Raw genomic sequence first — 23,742 nt, 5'->3', positions numbered from 1 at the left:
ACTTTGGCAGGTGAGAATATTTTTACAATATAGTTTTAATTTTAATTTCTTTGCTTAGTAATCAGGTTGATCACTTTTTCATATTCATGGTAATGCCTACATGTTCCTCACTAATTTTTATATTGGGAAGAGTCAATTCCCTTTTTCTAAATGACTTATATAAGTACTCCATGCACAAAGATACTAACCCATCTTTTGCAGATGTATTGTAAAATATGTGGTGTTTTTAAACCTACAAGGCTTTAATTTTTGGTTAGTCAATCTTTTTCTCTTTCTTTGCTTTTATTATTAGGAAGTTCTTCTCTAATCCAAGATCAGATACATATTCCCCTATTTTCTTCTACTTCATTTATGCGTTTATTTTTGACACTTCAAGTTGTATATAACTTTACTATTTTTTTTCCCAATTAGTCTATTAATGTTCTAATATTTAGAACTGAAAAAAATAGAGATGAGATAATGATAAAATAATAGCTCCCCCCACCCTTAAGTTTTAACTGTATTGGCAATGCTTTATTTCTTAAAACTGAATAAACTAGTATTGGTTGCATTTTTGCTTTATAGTTTTCTACGTGGCTTAAATAATTTTAAAAAAATCTTTAAAGAAAAAGATAATTAAAGATAAATGCCCCCAGCAGGGACCAGTATTTTGTGTCTTGCACTGGAACAAATTAGGATCTCTCCAAACTGTCTTCATCAAAAGTCGGCATTTTATTCACAAATTTCTTACTTTTCCAGCATAGTATTTTTAATTCAAAATTACCGAGGAAACATTCTTCTAGAATAGCATTTCTATACATTGCTTTATAAAATGTCAATTAATTCAAGTCTACTTGAATCACTGTGAGGCAGTGAAGTATTACAGTTGAGAATGCAGGATCTGGAACTAGACTATCTGGATCTAAACTCATGGCTCTGCTACTTATTAGCTGTGTGACCTTGGGCACACAATGTTTCTCTGCCTTAGTTTCCTCATCTGTAAAATATAGAGATAAATAGCTAAATCACAGGGTGGTTATGAGGATGAATTAGTACAGTTAAAGCTCTGAGAAGAGTGCCTAGCATATTATAATATGCCCTCGAAAATTATTTTATATAATAAAATTATGTTATTTTATATAATAATAGTAGCTAACACTTATTACTTTAAAGCACTTCACTATAGAAAAAGGAAAGTGCTGCAAAGAGAGGTAAAAGGAGAATCAGAACAAAGAATGTCACAGAAGCCAAAGGAAAAAAATATAATGATGCAGTTGTTAACAAAGGAATAAAAAAAAAGATTAGATGAATATTTATGGATACTATGTTTTAGTGTGTATAGAAGTATATATATTTGATGATGTCTAATGAAGCCAAACATTTGTTTTAAGAAAGACAGCATGTGAGTTAGTTCAACTAAAGCTAGACTGACTAGTGCTAAGACTAATATTAAATAAACACAAATGAAGAGCTAGATATTAAATTACTGGTGATACACACCAGAAATTCTGTTCCTAGGCTTTCTTGGATAATCGTTTAAAGCTCTACCCATTCTTCCATAGGAATAAGTTGTAAATTAGTAGGGTATTGCAGACCATCCAGTCCAATGCTTGACTCCCCAAGAGCCATGCTACGCGACATCAGACTGCATACACAGGACAGATCAAGGAGCGCTGCTCCCTCACAGTTCTGCCAAGCAGTCATCTAAATCAGGCGCACACCTGTGGCGACAGGGCATTCACTATTCTACAGCAAGCCGATTCTTTCAATTTTGCAAATCTGACTGCTTGATAGTTCTTCCCAGCTGACTGAAAAATATGCCTCTCTGCTTAGTTCTTCCAAGGAAAAATCCTTTAAATCTTTATTGTTATTTATGATCTCCCATCCTTTCAAAACACTTCCTCAGAAGACTAAAGTATCCTTAGTTCCTTCACTTGCTACATGTGTATGTAACACCTTCAAATGACCCACTACTCTCTCAGTAATTCTCTTCTGTATACCTTCCAATTTGTGTATGCTACTCGTAAAATGTGACACCCAAAATGGAATGCAAAAGGTAGGGTTATTCACCTAAGGACAGACACAGATACAATTTTGTGAGTTAATGAAGCAATGGAGGCACAGATGTTAAAAGCAATGGAAATAATGTTGCAGAGGCATAATAAAATGCAAAACTGTATTTTAAATTTGCCCATCTTTACATTTAAAAATTTAAAAAGCGTATTAGATTTTAAAATTCCAAAAAAAATCCCTGTACATTTTACAGTCAGTTTTGGTATTAGTTTTATCTACATGCATAGTTGTGAGAGAAAGAAATCCCTATTACTTACTGTTGCTATGCAAAATGTATTAAAAAAAATCAGTGAAGAATGATTCGAAGGGCAGGGCCAGAACTAAAAAAAAAGTAACAAAAATCAAAAGTAAATGTGCTTTCAAATAAATCATAATGCTGAACTGGGGGACAAGAAAATTATAAGTCAGCGAGCATGAAAACTTACGTAATTGAAAACATGCCTCACTTGGTCTGAAAACTGCTTTCGTAAACTGTCTTAACACATGTAGTGAAATCATTAATTTGTCAAACAGCACAAAAGAATAAAATATACTAAAAAAACTATAGCTCTTATAGTCTTGAATCTAACAAATTATCTTCCTTTCTGGAGTCTCAAAAAGAAAAAGAGTAATACCTATTCTACTCCATGAGTATTTTAAAGATCAAATGAAAGAATATATAGAAAGTTAAAAGAGAATATATTGGGGTTGGCCAAAAAGTTCGTTCGAGTTCTCCCATAACATCTTACGGAAAAACCCAAACGAACTTTTTGGCCAACCCAACATATGGAAGCACATTGGAAGCTATAAAGCACTATATATTGTCAGGTATTAAAATAGCCTGGCATTTATGCATTAATGGTTCTACAATATTAATAACAGAAATTTAATTTTTAGGTGTTTTGTACAGGGTACATGGAATGACCTTCAGTGTCTCTGAATTCTTTGAGTTTCTTCAGGTCAATTACTATCATATAATCGCTAATTCTACAATATTTAGTTTTATCATAGCTCACACAAAAATTCAACATTTTCACTGCTGAAACACTAATTCTACCTTTGTCATTCTAAATTATTTCCTTGAGATATTAGTTTCAAGAACAGTTTCATACACGATGTTGTGGCTAGAATGAAAATATTTCTCATAATACAGCCAATACACATCATTATTCATATAGTGAAGGTCCTGTGTTAGGGAAGAAAAAGGACACTTGAAATCAGATACATGATCTAAGTATATACTTTATCCTTTAGCTAACCAAACGTTCATTTCAATGGACAGCAGTATTTATTTATAAATACTGCATTAGCTAGTAAGTCAAGAAATGGTTATTCTGAATCAAAAATTACTATAATGCAGCTATATGAAAATGGCTCCATCCAAATGTTTTTGTGCAACAATAATCTCTATCCTTACTCCACATTCCCAACTCACCTCAATTATAAAAAATGCCCACTATATTCATTAGTTAATATTTGCATTTTTAAAGTTGATCTGTATTACTCTTTAAATCTGAGACAAGTTATTATTTTAAACTTATAGATTTGAATCAAGATTTCAGTCCTGCCCCAACAAGTCTCTAACATAAGAGGTTTAAGAGGTTTGCAATAATAAAAACAATGTGTGTGCCTGACACTTAAAGGTCTGTGTGTGTATCCTGTCTACTAAATCAATAAATTAAGTCAATATGCTTATAAAATCCTAAAATATTATGATTATGTATTGGGTTGGCCAAAAAGTTCGTTCTTAGGGGAAAACCCGAATGAACTTTTTGGCCAACCCAATACATATACATGACAAAAATGAGCCCTTCATATTATTTTTGGTTGAATTTAATATACGTGTGTGATTTAGTAAGTAAATTTATTACATCCAGCTGAATAAATGAATGATACATGCACAATGAAATAGTTTCAAACATTTGGTATTCCATAGATCATGAAAATACCAAAGAAAAATTGCAATTAGGAAAGTTTGTAATCTGAGTATAAACGGCAAAATATTTTTTTAAACACTTTAAGTTTTACCACATTTTAATTTATTACCTTGGTTTGTTTGGGGCAAGCTGTCGACTTGGCCGCCTAATAGACTGGTTTTGTTGTATTTTCATTGAAGTTCTAGGAGATGACCGTGCAAAAGGGTCTGGAGCTGGAGGCTTTTTAGGTATCTTTTTCACTAACCGACTAACCCACTTCTGCTGCTCTTCTGTAGAATTTGCTAATAACAATAGATTCTTTGCCGATGAAATATCATAATACACTATAAAGAAATATTTGAAAAAGATTAATATGTTTAAAATGATCTGAACATAAATAATATTGATGGAGCAAGTAATTTACTATTTACCTTTGCAAGGTGCTATAATTTCCTCCTTTTTATCCATGTGATCTTTATGACATTTAATGTGACAGCGACGGCACTCTAAAGCAGGAGGAGGTTTAAACATATGCCACAATGGCTTCATACATGCCTCACAATTGGTTGGGAAATGATACAGAGTAGGAATAAATTCATGTCCCTTGTGGCAAATATAATTTGATTTTTCTCCCACCGGCTCCACTGGAAATTCTTGTTCCTTCTTACTTTCCCCTTCATTGGCATACAGGATCTATAAACACCAAAAAGAACAATGAATGATCTTCAAACATAGGTTATTTTTTATGTAATAATGATTTTATCGTTTGTAAATAAAATTAGCCTAAACTATTCAATGAGAAGAAAATGCATTTGATGTTCTAATGTTAGTAGGTTCAAATCAAGAGCTCAGATGAGAAAAGTCAGTAGCCAGTCACTTTGGTTCACATTTCAAAAGAATCAATCCTGTTCAAATGGTGCCTCCTTATTTTCTCCATGTCATCTTCCTATGTTTCAGCAATTTTATCAGAATAGGCTAGCAAAAGGTAAATCTGCACTTGATTAGTGTTAGAAAGTTTTTCTGGGAGGGAATGTTCAAAACACCTGAAGAGATGTGGCAATTATATGAATTGAGGCTCTGTGATTCTCAAAATAGACAACTTGGTGATAACTGCAAATATAGCTTTAATTGAAAAGATTTGTATTTGGAGAGTTGAGGAAGAAAGGAAAAGAGGAAAGGATGTATAATATACTCCAAATAAACATTCTAAGCATTCAGAAAGTAAGCAGCCAACTTTCCCACAGTACACCAAGCACAACGGCTTTTACACAGAAGGAACTCGGTAATTGTTGGTTTGACTAATTTTAAAATGGAAGTAATAAAGGGGAGAATTTGTCTTCACCTTAAACTGGAAGTACAAGGGCTCCTGGGGGCAAAATTTAACTTCACAAGGAACTTTTTTAACTTTCTAGAGAGCTGAGCATAAAACTAAAAACAGGAGAACATTCATGCTCAAAAAATATCATAACCAACCTTGAACAAAAGGATATAGCAAAGGCTGGAAATGTGATATAAACACACTACAGAGTTTAACAAGTAAAATGGAGAGAAGAATTAAGAGGTATCTAAAGAGCATAAGCATGAAAGTCACAAAGGAACAAACCACCTTTAAATGGGACTAAAATTGAAAGATAATCTGAAAAAGCCCCAAGAATAAAGAAATTTGTTATATCATGTCATGCTGAGAATGTATAAAGGTGAAAAAACAAAACAAACAAACCACAAAATAAAACGGTTTACCTGGAATATCCTTGGAATTTCTTTAGCATCTGCTCTATATACATCTGTCTGTGTAACTGGTCGGACATGAAATAACTTACTATAAAAGATTTTTAATAAAGGAGTTAAGTATTACCAAAGGATCAAATTATTTTAGTTATCCTATACTTATGTCAGAAATTAAAACTGACTACTTTGACCCTTGTTAGAAGGTCAGAGAATATCCTGTTCTATAAATTCAATCACTCCTTGCATTTTGAGAAATTTCCAGTAAGTCAGAAATTTTCTAATTAGTTTCAGAAAACAACATATTAAAGACCCATGAAATAAAGATGTTTTAGCCAACTCTATATCCCAGACTTTCGTCTGTATGAAGCAAAATAAGAAAATGTAACAGTATGCTAGCAGCTATACTATATGACTATATACATTGTACTATATGACTAATAAATTACACTAACTTGACGAAAAGGTCACGTTACTCTTAAACTTTAAAAGATAAAGTTCCTAAATATTCTAATAAAAATACTTACTCTATATCTAAAACCATGTAAGGATTAGATTGTTCTTTATCCTGTTCACTGTCATAGAAAAGGATCTTCTTACTACTTACAATCACATACTGTTAAAAAGAAAGAGGAAAGGAATTAATGATTAAAGTTAATATATCTTATTTATTTTTCTTTGAAAATAAATTCTAAATTAGCAATAAAAATCATAGAAAATATAAATTAAATATCTAAAAAGTTATCTTAATGTATCCTTAAAAAAGTCTTCCTCAAAATAACAATAAATTTGTTTGTATACACTTTAAACAAGCAAATTGGGGGGGCGGGGGGGGAATAAATTCAAATATTTTTTGGACTGATTTCGCTTCAAGATCCAATAGCATAAGTAACCTTATTGCTATGGTTTGGATGTTTATATTCCCCTAAATTCATATGTTAAATCCTAACACCTAATGGGATGGTATTAGGAAGAGGGGTCTTTGGAAGTTGATTAGGTCATGACACCAGAGCCCTCATGAATGGGATTAGTGCTGTTATAAAAGGGGTTCCAGAGAAATTCCTACACCTTCCACCATGAGGACAGAGCAAAAAGTCTGTAGCCTGGAAGAGGACCTTCACCAGAACCCAGCCATGCTGGCTGGCACCTTGATCTGAACTTCCAGCCTTCAGAACCATGAGAAATTAATTTCTGTTGTTGACAAGCTACTCAGTCTGTGGCATCTTTTTATAGCAGCCTAAGGCTAATAAGACACTTATCAAAAATGAACACAATATCGATAATCATAGTACCAGAGGAAAAGAAACAAATGGGACTTTCTGTCATATCCAGAGTTGTTTTCCCACTGAAACAACAAAACACCAAGGTCAACAGGCTTCTATTTTCCTGACACCAAAAACTATTTTATTATTAACAACATGGTAGTGATGAAAAGGTTTTTTTTCATCACTACATAAAGTATCTTACGTACATAAGATACATAAAATTATATTATTCCAAATCAGAAAGTGCAAACAAGTTTTATATGTCTAAAAGTTCTAGTTATATATATCTTACAACTACAAAAGTGAAATGGCTGTAGCTAAACTAAAAGCAAAACAAAAGAACCATTTTCAAATACCTTTTTAACCCATCCAAACTTCTTAGTGTTGTTTCGCACAGGCAATGAAAGCCATCCTTCTAGTCTTGATTCTATAAATAAGCACAAGATATGAGAATAAATACAACAAGTCTCTTAAGAAAATGAGGAATTTAATAAACTTTTAATATGAAAGTCACAAATCAAATATGCCGTTCAGAATTTATCATTATACATCATCTAAAATATAATAATAATGCAGGATCAGTATAAGCAAGTTATATAATGCAAAACAAAATCCAGGTTATATCGCACTGGAAATACATATCCTGTAGTTTATAACGTCAAATGCCCTGTTAATTAAATTCATGCATTTGCAAAGTTCCGCAGAAAAGTTGCAAAAAAGAAAAGCAGCTCTCTATTCTCACCAGTACACCTGTATTAGAATCCTCTATTTTTCCTTTGGAAGAAGGCCTAATTACAGGTATAGTGCACATCTTCTTTGAAGAGAAAACATTTTAAGTGAGTAATTACGTGTTCAGAGAAAATGGACTTTTAGAATGGCTATAATAAAATGAAATAAAATTGTGTAAATTACAGATCAAATATGGCTCATAAGCAGCAATAAACCAAAAGATTCCTAAATTCCAAAATATTAAAATCAATAAGGTTCTAGTTCAACCAAGGAAACTCTTTGAACCCTTAGAATTTGTTCTAATGGTATTTGATCAGTTTATTATTTTAGTGAAATAAATAAGTGAAATAAGCATTTTTGGAGGTTATGCTAATAATAAAAGTGCCTATCACTTAACATCTAATATGTGTCTGAACTGTGCTAGACACTTTATATAAATCTTCTTTAACCCTCACAACAACCCCACAGAAGGTCACATGGGGACACGTCTCTGATTCCAAGGCTTATACTCTCTCTATCACATCAATAACCTTCCAGACTCCATGAACAGAAATGCTGTCATGATAAACAGCCATATTCTCAACTGTCTGGACATGGTCCTATGCCAATTCAAGGGACTAATCTGATGACCTCTAACAATATCGTTAAGACTGAAATCATTTTATTGCTGAGATCTGAAACAACTTCAGTATAATCACCTATGATTTATACTGATATATACCTGGGAAATGTGACGACAATGTAAATAAATATAGCTAGTTTACTTTGAATTCAACTAATAGATTAAATTTTACTTTACATTCAACTGCTTATACACAAGTTTCCTGTGGCATTTACTTTAAATGTTTTTTGTACTCACACTAACTTTGTGTTAAACATAACAGTTTATGGGTTTTCCATCTGGTTTCTTCACTTAAACTATAAATCTTTTCAGCACAAGGATCAGGTCAAATTGTCTTATGCTTTTTTTAAGGCCCAGCACAATGATGACACAAGGAAAACCTAAACACATCTTCTAAAACAGTCTACACGTGCTTTTTCTATACTGTCATTCTTGATATGAAACTTCAGAAAGAATTTCTTCTTGGTTAAAAATGGAAGAAACAGACAGTGAAACCGTATGTTCTTAAATGATATAAAGTACTGCTCCATTTCTTGTAAGCTGAAAAAATAAATCTATCAATTGTAATAGCAATGCCATGTGAAAATACTTAAAAAAACAAATTCTTTGTTCATGCAGCAGTTTCTTTTTAACTGAGACTTGTTAACTGAGCAACTTGTTAGAGTTAGTGAATATTAGTTAATGTTACAACAATTTTTCAAAAGGACTAAAATTATGGGTAGTGGAAAAAAAACCCAGAGGCGAAAGACTTTCAGGATATCACCTGTACCATTAGGTTCCGATGAAATAGGTAAGTAAGGCACAGATTCTTCTTCTGAGTCAGAATCAGAGTCAAGAAGCATATGAGAACTGGAAGGCTTAGTGGCAATATTGAGAGAAGTAGAGGAACGTTGGTAGGTGAATGACATGGATTCCATAGTGTGTGACTGAGTGATATGAACTGAACACCCAACATAAAAGGAAGTAAGAATGCAGAAAGAAGTTAAGAAAAAATAAAATGAAAGCTTTAAAAGAGAGCTATGTACAATATATAAAGAGTTAATTTAAATACCTAAATATGTGAAATTTATAATTGTATTTTTTAATAAAAAATTTTGTGAAAAATAAATAAATAAAATAATTTAAATTGTCATTGGAACCTCCACTCTAAGGAGTAGGTTTTCCCTTAAAGAAATGACAAATATTTTTCCTCAAGAGCAAAGTCAGTCAATGTCTTAAAACAATCGATTTAATTTAAGACAAAAGTAAACATAAGGACTGGAAACAAATCTGTACCTGGAAACCCATCATCTGCTTCAGCGTCCCCTGGTCCACTGCCTATACTGGAACTATCCAGACCAATATGCAAGGCCTGGAGCTGGGACCGCAACTGCTCAATGTCACTGTCTTTACTGTCCAGTGTCATCTGTAGTTCAATTCGAATCTGACTCTCTTCAGCTATTTGCTACAAGAAATTAAATTACGTTAAATTAACTGGATGTTATACATCTTACAATTTTGCTTCCTAGTTCAATAATACAGTAGTCTCTCCTAGTCCAAGGTTTCACTTTCTGTGGTTTCAGTTATCCAAGGTCAACTGCAGTCTGAAAATATTAAATGGAAAATTCCGGAAATAAACAATTCATAAATTTTAAATTACATGCCATTTCTGAGTAGTGTGATGAAATCTCACATTGCTTGGCTCTGCTTGCCTGGGATGTTAATCATCCCTTTGTCCAGCTTATTCACACTGTATATGCTACCCATCCCCTTATAGTATAGGAAAAAATATAATACGTATAGAGTTCAGTACTATCTGTGGTTTCAGGTACCCACTGGGGTTCCTGGAACATATCTCCCTTGCATAAGAGGTGACTACTGTAATTATTAATAGAAATGCTCCATAAGCTATAAAATATATAGACATGAAAATAATTCTACTTCTTAAAAAGACGTCTTCAAAAAGTATTCTTACAGCCTGCATTTCATTCAGTTCTTTCTGATACTTGATCATCTGCTGAGTCAGTTTTTCACGTTCAGATTTAAGCTCCATATGTAGCTTTCTATTCTCCTTTTCTTTTCTCCGCACATCTGTGTCACTACCACGCTTGACAGGTTCTTTCCGATTCATGATCTCGGCCAACTTATTCACAGCCTTAAAAACATAAAGATAAGTATGTAAATAAATAAAATAAATGATGTTGATGATTTCTTGGTCATTCACCAACAGCAAGTTACAAAACCTTCCCTACACACAGGGCCACAAAGAAACACTTTCTATATTTAAAAATACACCCTCTTCATGACGCGTCATCCTTTTCCAACCAATACTCTATTATTTTTTCACTCTCATATTTTCTGAGAACTGTAATTTTAAATGTTTACAGGTTCACTCTAATGTCACCTTCTACCACTTTGGGTTTTTAGTTCCAAGAGAGACTTTTACGAGGCAGATCTTCTTTTATCCTAGAAGAGAGTTTTGCACTGGCATCACACTAAAATACAACATGTGTCCAACCACAGAGCAGAGCATCTTGGACCCCACAAGTATTCATGCTGTATATACAATCATGAGAGCTGAGAATAGTTAATAATCATGGTGTCTTTTCAGAGTGACCCTTTTTTAGGCTGTCAGCAAATGGTCATTCTCTACCGTTTCTTAAAAGCAGAAAAATGTATCAGATTACAATAAAAAATTAGGATGGATTGTGATTCCATATGGAAAAATTAAGAAAAACTTTAATAAACACTGAACTCAACAATGTTAATCAAATCTAGCTTCTCCCAACCTGGTAAAAATCACATAATCCTGACTGTTCACAAATACTGATACAAGCAATGACTGCTACAGCCAATCTGTAATGTTAGAAGTAAAATGTAAAAAAAGGTAAACTAAGAAAAATTTCAAAATCATATTTAGACCATATTATACACACTTGAGTTTTGAGTGTTCTCTCTGTTAACAGTTGCTTCTCAAACTGTGCTTTAATAGCTGCAGCACTTATCTCTTCATCCTTCAACCGTGAAAGTTCTGAAACAGAAAAATGTAAAAATTATACTGATAATTCAGCAACTGACAAGCATTAGGCATATTGAAAATAAACGTTGTTCTTATTAGTACATACGTTCTTGGGCATCTTTCCATTTATTATTTAATTCTTCTTTCTCATTTGCAAGATTGGCAACATCACTAGTCAGTGTCCTATTAGTTTCTTCGAGCTAAGAAATGAAAGTAGAACAAAAATCATATCCTAATTTACAAAATGTTAAGTGTTAAAGCAGTACTTCAAAATGAAAATATCCTAGAATGTTGCTAAAACTCTTGTTTTTCTAAGTACATCTATCTCTACACTTCTTGCCTTTGTCCTACCTTACCAAACTTCACCCTTGATGAAAATTTTGCTAACCACACCGACTTCATATGCACCCCAGGAAGCCAAAAAATTGCCCTCTTTCAAAAATCCTGAGCAGTATTTTAAATGAAAAACAATTTAGTAAACTAAAAAAAGCAAATACTATAACAAAGCTCTGCATTCCATCATGCAGAATAAATTTTAAAACCATAATTTAATTTCTTACCAAACATTGCTTTAAAACAGAAAATAAAATTTTACTAAAGAAGTTGACATTCTTTGGTATTCACTTCCTATTCCTCTTCTTCCTTCCTGAAGGATATTTTATTGTGAATTATATGTTCATCCTTCCCAACCATGATTGTATACTTTTATTACATATACGTGAAATAATATAATGCGGTTTTATGTGATTCTAAACTGTCCATAAATAGCATCATACTGCATTTATTTTTCTGTAACTGCTTTCACTCAACATTATATTAAGATTTAAATTGTTGATATATATAAAGACCTACTTAATTCATTTTAACTGATATAGTAGTTCTGTCTTTTACCACGTTTCATTTATCCATTCATTCATCTATTAATATAACATATGAATTTTTTGCTATTACAAACATCTATGCTGCTAGGAGTATTGTGTCCGAATTTCTCTCGCACATTTATCTTATTATGGACTTTCTCTGGATTGTATGAGTAAACATCTGCTCATATTTCTAGGTTTTCTCTTTTGGCCAATTTTTCCTTTGGATTATTTAACTTTTTCATATTGAATTGTAGGAGTTCCACTTATATTCTAGATACTAATCCCTTGTTCAATAAATACATTACAAATATCTTTTCCCTGTCATTTATTTGCTATCTTCTGGTATAAGTAAATTTTGTATTCCATTCTAATATTTAAAAATTATTATTTTTCATATTTAAAGTTCTTAAGATAGCTAGAATTTACCACTGTATATGGTAAATGATAACAAGAAACTAATTTTATTCCTTTCCACATAAAAATATAGTTATTCCAAAACCATTTATTAAATCTGTATCCTTTCCCATTGATTTGTATACTGCCACTGATACCGTATGCCAAGCTCCTGTATGTGTATGATGAATCTATTTCTGGCCCCCCTACTCATTTCCACTGAACAGGATTAAATATCCCTGTTCTAGTGCCAAACTTTTAAATAACTGTAGCATTTTAATAGGTCTGGATAATTGATAAGGCAAACTCAACTACTTGATATTTTACTTCTATTTGAAATTTTTCTTGCAATTTTTTCAACCTACATATGACTATCTTCATGATTAAACTGCATGATTAGTTTTAAGGTTCTTTTAAACTGAGACTGGTTTAACAAGGGAAAAAAAACTGTTTTCTTTTTGGTATTTCCCTTTCACTTTAGTCCTTTAACTCTGAATTTACCAACAGGTGAACCCATTGGAAGTAGTTTTCTTTTGAGCCTCTCTCTCTGCCAAACACTGAGAAGCTGATGGTTCACTAGGTCAAATATTTTGTAGCCAGCATATACACTTTTTCATTTTAGATCTATGTTACTTTCTTAGTATTTCTAAGGAAGACTTATGATACAGTAATTTAATTAGAACCAAAAAAGAACCAAGCATTTTACTTACAGACGCAATTGTAGCATCTTTTTCAGTGAGTTCCTGTTTGTGTCTAGCCATCATCTCTTTGATCTCCAGCTCTTTCATGATTTTCTCTTTTTCCAAATCAGAATATTGTTCTTCAGCAATTGAGCGAGCCAGTTGCTCAGAATCTGCTTTGGTTAAGGTAATCTCCAGTTGAGCAGCCAAGGAGTCCCTACATTTTAGAGGGATAAAATTTTAATGTTCAATTTTTTACTACAAAGTCAAATTTTTGTCTAATTCACTTCATCAACAAAGTTTTATTTGGAGTATAGCAGGCACTGTTCTAGGAGTGGGGTTCATGGCTATGAACAAAAGAGACAAGGATCTTATCCTTACCTTTCATCCTGTAATTCCTGTTTCTTCTGCTGTAATTCTTTACAAAGTTTGGTCTTTTCTTCACATTCTTCTTTAAGTTCCCTAACCTGTGTTTTATAGAGGGTCTAAATAGCAAAATATAATAGAAATATGTATCATCATCATCATGAATATTATTTCTATATTCAAAAGCTATCCAGACAAAAAGTCCAGTTGAGCACATACAAATATGCTCATAAAACAGTAATGTTGAGCCCATGAGCAAATTAATAGTTTAAAGAGCTTTTCTATTTTCTGGTAATCAACCAATTAACTGATAAAAGTTCAGCTAATAATTTAGAAGCGTGATTTTCAACTGGATATCACAGTGAGATTTCTCATTAAATGACACAGATTGATAGGATGAAGAGGCAAAAAAAAAATTACTAATTTAGACAAGAAAATTTTGTTGGCTTAAAATCAGTGAAACAGAGGTGACAGTTACTACTTCATATTTTAAAACTGATCTCAAAAAAGTACAAATGTTAAAATGACAATTTTCTTTCTTTCATTATGAAAATATATTCTTCCTCAAAAATCAATGCTTTTATTAATCAACTTCATAGGGTATGAATATGTGCTTAGAACCATGTTTTTAGCAATGACAATGGATTTCTGTTCAACTATCTACAGTCTCTTGCCCAGGTGTTCCTTTTGTATGTGTGTGGTACAAAACATTCATACAAAATTCTGTCTGGGGTTTGCTATAAGAATCTATTCTAAAGACAACATCAGTCTCCTGGTTTTGCAGCAAAAATTTTTTACAAATTCTACAAATACAAGAATTTTCAAAGTAACACATCTGGAACTTACTGAGAAATACTGCTCTGCCTCAAGCTGATCTTGGAGCTCTTTCATTTGCCCATCTGCATCTTGACGTTCTCTGTGGGGACATTGAATCAAAGGTTTAAATAAGTTAGACACATATTATGCCAGCAACTCTTAAAATGTGGTCTAGGAAACCCGTGGGAGTACTGAGACCCTTTCAGAGAATTCATGAGGTAAAATTATTTTCATAATACTAAGAATCATTGCTATTTTTAAAACTTTAATTATCTCAGTGTATATGGGCTTTTCTCGAGGCTGTATGACATATGATGATTTTATCACTCCAACAGCTAATGGAATGTGTGCTTGTATGCTCCTGTGTTTTAAAATTTTCTCAGTTTCAATTTCTAACACAAAAAATAACTTTAGATATAACTCACATGAACAATAACTCTTTGGGATCCTCAAAAATTTTTAAGAGTATAAAGGGATTCTGAGACCAAACAGTGCTATATTAAACCAATAACACTAAATTACATATTCTCAGGCATGCATTTGTCATCAGCCCTTTATGCCAACCAAGTAGCAGAATTAAAAGAGCACCTGAAAATTGATTATCTTAGAATGAGTGAAGAAATGACTGGGAGGGGGCCTGCAAAGAGGTAAAGAGTATAGGTTTTTATATCTAAATGTAAATGGTAACTGCACAGATTTGAACACTTTGTAAAAATTACTGAGTTCTACACTTACCATTTGTTTACTTTTTCTGTACATATTTTAATCTTCAGTAAAGAAAAAAATTAAATAAAAAATGAGCCTAACAATGCATTTAAGAGGTTGGGTTGAAATAAGTTAAAGTCTAGGCTTATTAACAAAATATATATATTACAGTTATTCCAAGTCAAAGCTAAGGGGAAAAAAGTAAAGTTGGAGAACAACACAACATATGATACAATTAAAAAAACAAAAAACACAAAATAAAATCTGCAAAAAATTCAACCCTATAAATATGGTATACATGTACAGGTACAGGCACAGAAAAGGGTGTGGAAGGATTTTTCAAATAACAGACTGTTAAGATATATTACCTCTGTAGAGATTAACTATGTCTGCATTCATAAAGGAGACTTTATATTGTTTTCGCTTTATCTTTTAATATAGTTCTGAATATTTTATAGTGAGAAAATATTTTACTACCACTTAGACATTTAAAAAATGTATGTATACAGCTGGACTTCCCCGGAGGTCCAGTGGTTAAGACTCCACGCTCCCACTGCAGGAGCCATGGGTTTGATCACTGGTTGGGGAACTAAGATCCCACATGCTGCAGGGCCAAAAAAATAAAATAAAATAAAATAAAAATGTAGATAGCAAGAAAAAACTCAGAGATTAAATGATTTAATCACACCATCTTCAATTTAATATTACTTAGGACTTTCATCCTTATTTGCATTTAATATAATTTGGTCACTTTGTTTACTTACTTGGCCCTTCAACTTCTGGGTAAAAAGGAAATTATCACTCCATGTCACTTAATTGTGTAAATTCTCTATTTTATTATTGATGAGTGTATTATTAAAGAATCATGATTTTTTATTTCTCTGAGCGGAAAATGTGAAAGATACTAATTAATAACATATGAAAGAACAAGTTTTAAAAATTTAAAATCATCATCACCAGCTAAGCCCGCTTGCAGCAAACCCCAGTGTAATTTTAATATCATGATCTTCTTGAAGAGCTACCATTCATTATATGTAACTTTTAAAGCTCAACATTCATTAGGTATTTAAGAAAAAATATTTTTCAGAAAGTAACCACATAATATGCACATGGTTACAATTAGATAGTACAGACTAGCACAGAAAAAATTCTAAGTCTCCTATCCATATCCATCCATGGGCTAACCCTATTCCCCTAGAGAAAATCACTTTGTTTCATTTCTATGTATTGTTCTTTTGGTGGTTACCGCCACATCTCAGCTTATTTCTTGACATACATTTTAATTATTTACCAATTCCCTGCTGCCAGATGTGAGAATTTAGCTCTTACCATCCCTAACCTCTCCCCAACCCCAGGCTTTCCTCAAATGCCTAGTGATGAGTAACCAGGAGGCATCAGAAATTTTAATCTCTGGGTACAGGGGAGGGGTTTTCTAAATAGCAAACTTCAGTTTAAAATGAGAGGCTTAGGAAGTCAGTCATAAACAGGAAGACCACTAAATGCCAGAATGAGAAAGGCTTTTCTCTGAGCTGCTGACCCCATACTAGCTGTTGTAATTATCCACAGAGGGTATGCCCCATTTCTTCAGAGGGAATGCTCTGTAGGAACCCTAGTGGCGGTAATGCCTGACACAGACATTTCTGCAAGGGGTAGTGGCAGAGTATGATCAGCAGATTGCTCCATTTATAACATCACATCTTACTCCAGCCCTCCAAGGTATTTGCTTTGAATAATGAAACATTTTTCTTCTTCACCTATATCCCACTTCATATATACTCCTGGCTGTTGCTTCTGCTGCTCTACTTCATTAGGCAGAAGGTTTCCACCCACCTGCCACTATCTCATTAACTAAAGTAATTTCCTGTCCTCCAATCCACTGGAATGACATGATGTGGGTTTACACATTAAAAAAATTCCTCTACTAGAGTTTTACTGGAATCTTGGAAGGAAGAAAAGAAGTCTATGTTGGCCATTTTCAAGTGCAAGGCTACATAGCACTTCATATGTAAATTCTCATTGCATATATATATATTTAACTTTGTATTCCAATTATTTATGTACTTGCCTTACCTCTTCCTAAGGAATAACTTCTGATAAAACGCTAGTAAGCTTAAGGGTAGGAAATACATCTGACTCATCTTTGAATCTCCCATAGTGGTTATCAGTGCCTTACACATGATAGATATGCATTCATTCATGCAACACTTACTGACAATGTCTTATGTGCAAGAAATTAATCAAGGGTTGGAGATAGCAAAATATAAGTGTTTTTTTGTTTTTTGCCATTCAATGAATTTATACTCTGTTAGGTAATTAAGACAGCAGATGTGGGTATCTTTGGCCAGGAGGGGTTAGGAACTGAGGGATTAAGAAACAATAGATCCAAGTGCACTTATGAAGAAAATAATAGGCATATATACTAAGTATCATAAATTAGGTATAAACAAAGAGTAATTAGAACAGGAGAAGAAACACAATCTAGATATTTAACTAGCCTTTGTATTCATGTAAACATTGCTGTTAGAATAAATACTATGGAGAATAGCTGTGCAGTCAAATAGTTTTAAAGACTATGTTCCCTAGAACTGAGGATCCACAGTTTATGCTCTTGACCAAAGCCAGGCAAATGAGTTCCATCTCAGGACTTAGAGATCCAGAAAAGCCAAATCAGGGTCGCTCCACATAAATGAAGCTATAAGACATATCTCTAGAGTTTGTCCTTCTTGAAGGACCAAGTTTTCTGTTAAATAAAAAAATGAGAGAGAAGAATAAAGCTAACACACAAAGGAAAAAGCAAGAACAAAAAAATATTGGACAAAGATGCCTGAATACTGTTCAAGTTTCTAGTTCCAATTTTTAAAAGTTAAAATCTCATGAAGTTTAAGAATCTAGGTTTACCTAGGCAATAGATCAGCAAAAAGAACAAACTCTTTTTGACCATCCTTTCCTAGGAGGTGTCAATATTTGAATATTTGACCATCCTTTCCTAAGTAGTGTCAATCTTGCTGACCTGTCACAGGTATGTAAAAAGCAGGCAATTAGCAAAAGTGATAGGAACAAAGTAATAGTCCTATAGTAGACATACTAGTAATAGTAACAGTAACAGTTGTAGTAATAATGGTCCCTACCATTTACTGTGTGCTAGATGCTGTAAATAAGTCATTGTTATCCTTTACAACAGTGATCCCCAACCTTTTTGCCACCAGGAACTGGTTTCGTGGAAGACAATTTTTCCACGGACCAGGGTGGGGTGGGGGGATGGTTCAGGCGGTAATGCCAGCGATGGGGGGCGATGGGGGGTGATGGGCAGTGGCAGACAAAGCTTCGCTCACTCGCTGCTGCCGCTCACCTCCTGCTGTGCGGCCCGGTTCCTAACAGGCTGCAGACTGGTACCAGTCCGTGGCCTAGGGGTTGGGGACCCCTGCTTTACAAGATCCCTAACAAGGAAGCTATTACTGCCCCCCTTTTGTAGGTGTGACAAAAGGTTCAGAGAGGTTAAAATATTTTGCCCAAAGTTGATCAGCTAGTAAGTAGTGGAAATGGGATTCACACCTTGATCTGTCTGGCTCCAAAGCTTATTTTCTTTTCACTCTGCCTCCTATCAAATAACTGGAATCCAATATGACCTTTGGTCATGATTGGGAAGAACTAATTATACTACTAATGACTGAATGGGGTAAATTTTAACAGTATATTACTGTATACTTTAAAAGTATTTTACCAATGTTTTCTATTTTCTAAGTAAATTAAATATAGCACTAGAGTGTATCCTAAAAACTGATTTAAAAATTTATATGGTGTTTGCTTAACAGTCAAACATTTCCAAGTCCCAGAAACTAAAGAAACAAACAAAAAGCACTTATGCTTGAGGGACAGTCCTGAGGAAAAATACTAAGAGCACGGAGTACAAATACCAGACATTTTCTTCTTCTTCAACACCAACACTCTATATATTATATCATAAGGTGGCAGTAGTAAAAAAACTGTCAGGGAAGCAAATAAAATCTTTTTGAAGGACAACAGTGGCACTTAACACATTACTTAAAACAGAAAGAAAGAGAAAATGTGGTCAAGAAAATAAAAGGGTCAAAAGAAAATCCCGAGATAAATCAAAATTAAGATAATTTACATGTGGATAGTTGTGCATATTAATAAATTTTGTCTCAAACAATTAACTTACTTTCGAAGTTCAGCATTCTGTTTTTCCAAGCTCATTTTCATTTCTAGGAGATGATTATTCTCTTGTTTCAACTGCTTTTCTGACATTTTTAGTGTGTTAACTTGCTGTGTTTGCATCTTCAAGTCATTTTGTGTAAGGCAGCGCTTCTGAGTTTCCTGCTCTATTTTTAATGTCAAGTTTCTAACCTAAAAAATAGTGTTATTGGTATGTAAGTAAATTATTTTGACTTTCTTATCAATGAAGCTGGCAGTAAATATGATGATGTAAAATAGATTTTTCCCCTTAAACAGTTAATTCACTTCAAAATAAAATATTTCTTGGATTTTCCATAATGACATATTTTCAAAATAAAATGTGGTCTTTAAAAAAGTTTTAATCATGATTCATTTAGTATATCATCCAAATTCGGTAAAATTGAAAGATTATGGAATATTATTTTACAAGAAAAAATTTTAAATTATAAAACCATCACTGAACCTTTATAAATAAACCTAGTTTACTATTAATTCATTAAATCGTTTACTATTATTTATTAGTAAACTTCACACTTACATCCTCATTTAGCACATCTTTCTGTTTGAGGAGTTCGTTTATTTTCTGCTGTGACTGTTTGAGGTCACAGTCCAATATAGAGCATCTTTTCTCAGCCTCCAGCAACAAGTTCTCTACTTTCTGTTTTAAAGTTCTTTCCTCCAAGAGCTTTTTCTCCATTTCTATTGCCAGAAAAATGGACATAATCATGAATCAAACAAAAGGAGCATAACAAATACATGACACAGTGCTAATAAAAATTACAGTAAATGATGCTGCCTTAATAATTTTTTAAATTTCCAATTTAATATTTTCATCTCTCCTCTTAATATAATTGAATGTCAACAATTTCATGCTTGAAAATTAGGTGTTTCATTTGCAGGGTATAAAATTCTACCACACTCCACAATATTACATCCATTTTAATGAAAGCAAAATAATTCTGCCTTTACTTAATGTTTCTAAAAGACATGTACATCTTTTTAAATAAAGATTTAGTTTTCTGCTATTCTGTGCTTCTCAGTGTTACTCTTCTTGCCTAAAAACATTAAGCAAGATCCTAATCATTATAGAGGTAGATGCTATGACCTCAATGGCTCTTTCTATATTAGCATATTACTATGCAGAAGATGAAAATTATGTTTTAGGGAGTTGGCAGAGGACAGGACTCTAGAACCAAACTTCCTGAGTTTAAATCCTGGTTCTGACACTTCCTAATTATTTGACTAGCCAACTTAATTAACCTCTCTGAGGCTCAGTTTCCTTATCTCTAGAATGGTGACAATAGCACCTACACCCATAGGGATTTTGCAAAGATTTTGCATTAGCACATGTGTAGTACTTAAATGCTGCCTGGCACATGGCAAGCACTTGATAAGTGCTCACACAGGAGAATTTTCAATGACCTAAGAAAATGTTCACAATATTTTTTAAAAGGAAAAAAAATAAAACAGTAGAGAAAATTGAGAAAATATACAAAATATCATCCTGATTTAGTAGCATTCTGGTTAATCTTTACTTTTTATTTTCCTCTATTTTCTAAATGATTTGCAACAAACTTTTAATTTGTTTTATTAATCAGAAAAGACTTCTAAAGACATTTTTTCAGTCTCAAAGTGAAGAGCAGACAAAGTTTATGTCTAATCAAGTGATTTCATAGTAACTGCAAGTTATTACATGTAAAGGATTACTGATGTACTGATTAGAAAATCTGTTCAAATTCAATAGATTCTTCTGCTCCTTCATACCTAATGTTCAACCTCTAATTATCATTTATTACAGAGTTATATTGGGTAAAAATTAAACCTTATGAATTTTCAGTTTTTAATGAACTGTCTTCAAAAGTGTAGAAAAATGAAACCATTTTTCACATACTACTAAAAATAGCTAGCATTTCTAAGCACTTTTCAGGTATCATTATACTTGGTTTTCACAACAACCTAATACAGTAATTGTCCCTTTACAGGAAACAAGGCACAAAAAGGATAAGTAACTAGAGAAAGTCACATAACTAGTAATTCATTGCTAAGCCATATTCTTAAACAAAGAATGCAATGCAATGACATGCATTGGAAAAGACCAAAGGCTTTATACCAGATATACCATCTATAATATTTAAGTTTTGTGTATTCACACAAAATATGAAAGTCATCTGTACCTTATGTTACAGCTGTAAAAAGGAATTTTAAAAAATGAGTTACATGCTAAATTGGTTTATTTTCAACACTTCAGAGAATAATCTATAAACAAATGTACTCATTTTAAAAACTAATCACCCTAATATGGGCACAGAGAATAGAAAGAGGCATGAGTGAACTCACTGAGGTGAGGAAAATAAAGATTCTGTATCTTGTTTTGGGTAGTGATTATATGTATGTATTACAAATGTGAAAAATGTTTGCATTTTATTGCATCTAAATTATGACCTCAAAAGAAATTCAACTTTGTCTTTTTAGGCCATGGACAGGGAAACATGGCGCACTAACTTTCTTGTTAGATATTTCTAAATAAAACACTCATTTCATTTTATATCATCTAGAATCAATGCCTTAAACCAAACTGTTTAAAAAAAAAATCTCCAATTTTAATTACATTCAATAATTTAAAGGCTATTTTTTGCTAAGTTATTAATAAATGTTATGCTTTAATATGAAGTGAAATTTCTTTTTAAGAGTTTTATAAATCTTTGACAAGAATACTTTACTGATTTCCTTTGGAATTTCAAATCCATCATATATGAACAGTCAGTTTGGAAAACAAGAAATTATCTAAAAGACAATTAATTCCAAGATACGGGCTTGGTTTGTGGAAAAGTTCACTTTGCTATCTTACCCTATACTCATTAGTATTGTGTGACTTTGACCAAATCTAGCTAGTACATTTATCATGTCAGATTTCAAAATATTCAGTGAACTTATATTCTATAAACTCGCAAGACTTTTGTAACACAAGCTGGTGAAATGTCAAACTAAATATTATAAAAAGAGCATATCCCCCAAATCTGAATAGATGTATCTAGAGCTTCACACTCTGTATGCCTGTCACTGTTGATAGCACTGAACTATTAATTTCTCTCTGATCTAGAAATTCGGTTGAGTAATTCTGTGTTGGGGGCTTACTACCTTAGAAATGGATGCTGCCTTCAAGGAAAAACATATATGTAAAGCTTTCCTAATACTTTTTAAAATATTTTTCAAAATCAGAGTTGAATACAGAATCAATTCCGTAAAATGCTGCTGAAAACCTTCGTATGAAAATGCGTACCTTTCATGGCTTCTGATTTAGCTTCTTCAATGGATTCATAAATCTTATTTTTATCTGCCAGCCGTGCTTTTGTAGCCTTATGTTCAGCCTCTTCTTGTTCTAGGCTCTGCTGTATAACTTTTAGTTGGTATGTCATATCTATTTCCATGTTGTTCTTCTCCTATTAAAGATTTTAAATGGCAGCTATCAACAAAAAAGACTGGCTTGCAATTTCAAAAACGTAGAGTCTTTTTTTTACAGGCTTACTAATAATGTTCAACATGTTCCCTCCGATCTTCAAACTTCTTGTAAAAGTAATCTATGCACTCTACCTGTTCACTTCCCTCTGTACCCATCTCCCACATCTCCACTCTACTGTTTTGAGATCTTCATTGAGATTGCTTGAGCTCAATAAAGTGACAAATGATATCTCAGTATCAAATTCAACAGACATTTATAGTCTTTATTTCATTTGAACTCACTGTTGCCCTTGAAACTATTTCCTTGACATACCTGACACTGAACTCACTTGGCTCTCCCCATCCTGCTCTCATCTTTTCTGTTGCATGTGAAGTTTTCTCCCAGCTGCCCCTTAAATGTTGGGTGTTCTCTGGAGTAGTGTTCTTTAGCCATAATGCTTCTCCTCTTCCTATATTATCACTTCTCAAACTTTTAAAACATACCTAATGCTTCCCTTTGCTATATCTAAAAAAAAAAAAAAAAAAAAAAAAAAAAAAGAAATCTCAGGATCCTCTACTATTCACCCTTATTTTCCACCTAGGAGACTTGTTTTAAGTTGAGAATCTTTAATAGAAGTCAGTCTATTTTCGATATATCCTCAAAAGATTTTCTAATTCTTTGTTTCCTATAATTTATATCGTAAATATAGGTATTTCTTTTGTTTTTCAAGAATAAAAATGATTTTTTTCAAACTACACAATCCACCAACAGACTAATTTACTCTGCTCTGAAAAACCAATGCTCTAAGCAATCTCTTTGCAGATGGGCTCTTCCAGTCACATGGTTTGAGTTACTTCTATATCGATGACTCTCAAATATTTCTAGCTGCTACTACCATAGCTTACTTCTTTGTAGACATCCTAATTTGGCTGTCTCACAGGCATCTCAACTTAGGACTAAAATTGATTTATCACTGTCTCCTCTAAAACAGCTATTTTTC

At 32.8% G+C, this 23,742-nt stretch overlaps 1 protein-coding gene across 1 annotated transcript in view; it reads right to left on the bottom strand.

The window, feature by feature from the left end:
• Nucleotides 1–23,742, bottom strand: part of ROCK2 (Rho associated coiled-coil containing protein kinase 2) — a 137,357-nt gene that overhangs the window by 9,310 nt on the left and 104,305 nt on the right. The window contains exons 18-32 of the mRNA XM_060168747.1: nt 22,584–22,743; nt 19,842–20,002; nt 19,290–19,474; nt 14,435–14,504; nt 13,604–13,707; nt 13,253–13,439; nt 11,393–11,486; nt 11,204–11,298; nt 10,243–10,422; nt 9,564–9,732; nt 7,294–7,364; nt 6,200–6,288; nt 5,688–5,766; nt 4,379–4,640; nt 4,078–4,291 (exon numbers count right to left, since the gene is read on the bottom strand). Of these exons, the coding sequence (XP_060024730.1) occupies nt 4,078–4,291; nt 4,379–4,640; nt 5,688–5,766; nt 6,200–6,288; nt 7,294–7,364; nt 9,564–9,732; nt 10,243–10,422; nt 11,204–11,298; nt 11,393–11,486; nt 13,253–13,439; nt 13,604–13,707; nt 14,435–14,504; nt 19,290–19,474; nt 19,842–20,002; nt 22,584–22,743 (2,120 nt within the window). The remainder of the gene's footprint in view (nt 1–4,077; nt 4,292–4,378; nt 4,641–5,687; nt 5,767–6,199; nt 6,289–7,293; nt 7,365–9,563; nt 9,733–10,242; nt 10,423–11,203; nt 11,299–11,392; nt 11,487–13,252; nt 13,440–13,603; nt 13,708–14,434; nt 14,505–19,289; nt 19,475–19,841; nt 20,003–22,583; nt 22,744–23,742) is intronic.

Source organism: Lagenorhynchus albirostris, chromosome 13 (genome assembly GCF_949774975.1).
Source record: "Lagenorhynchus albirostris chromosome 13, mLagAlb1.1, whole genome shotgun sequence".
In the NCBI taxonomy this organism is placed as follows: domain Eukaryota; kingdom Metazoa; phylum Chordata; class Mammalia; order Artiodactyla; family Delphinidae; genus Lagenorhynchus; species Lagenorhynchus albirostris.
This window is presented reverse-complemented; position numbering and strand designations above follow the sequence as displayed.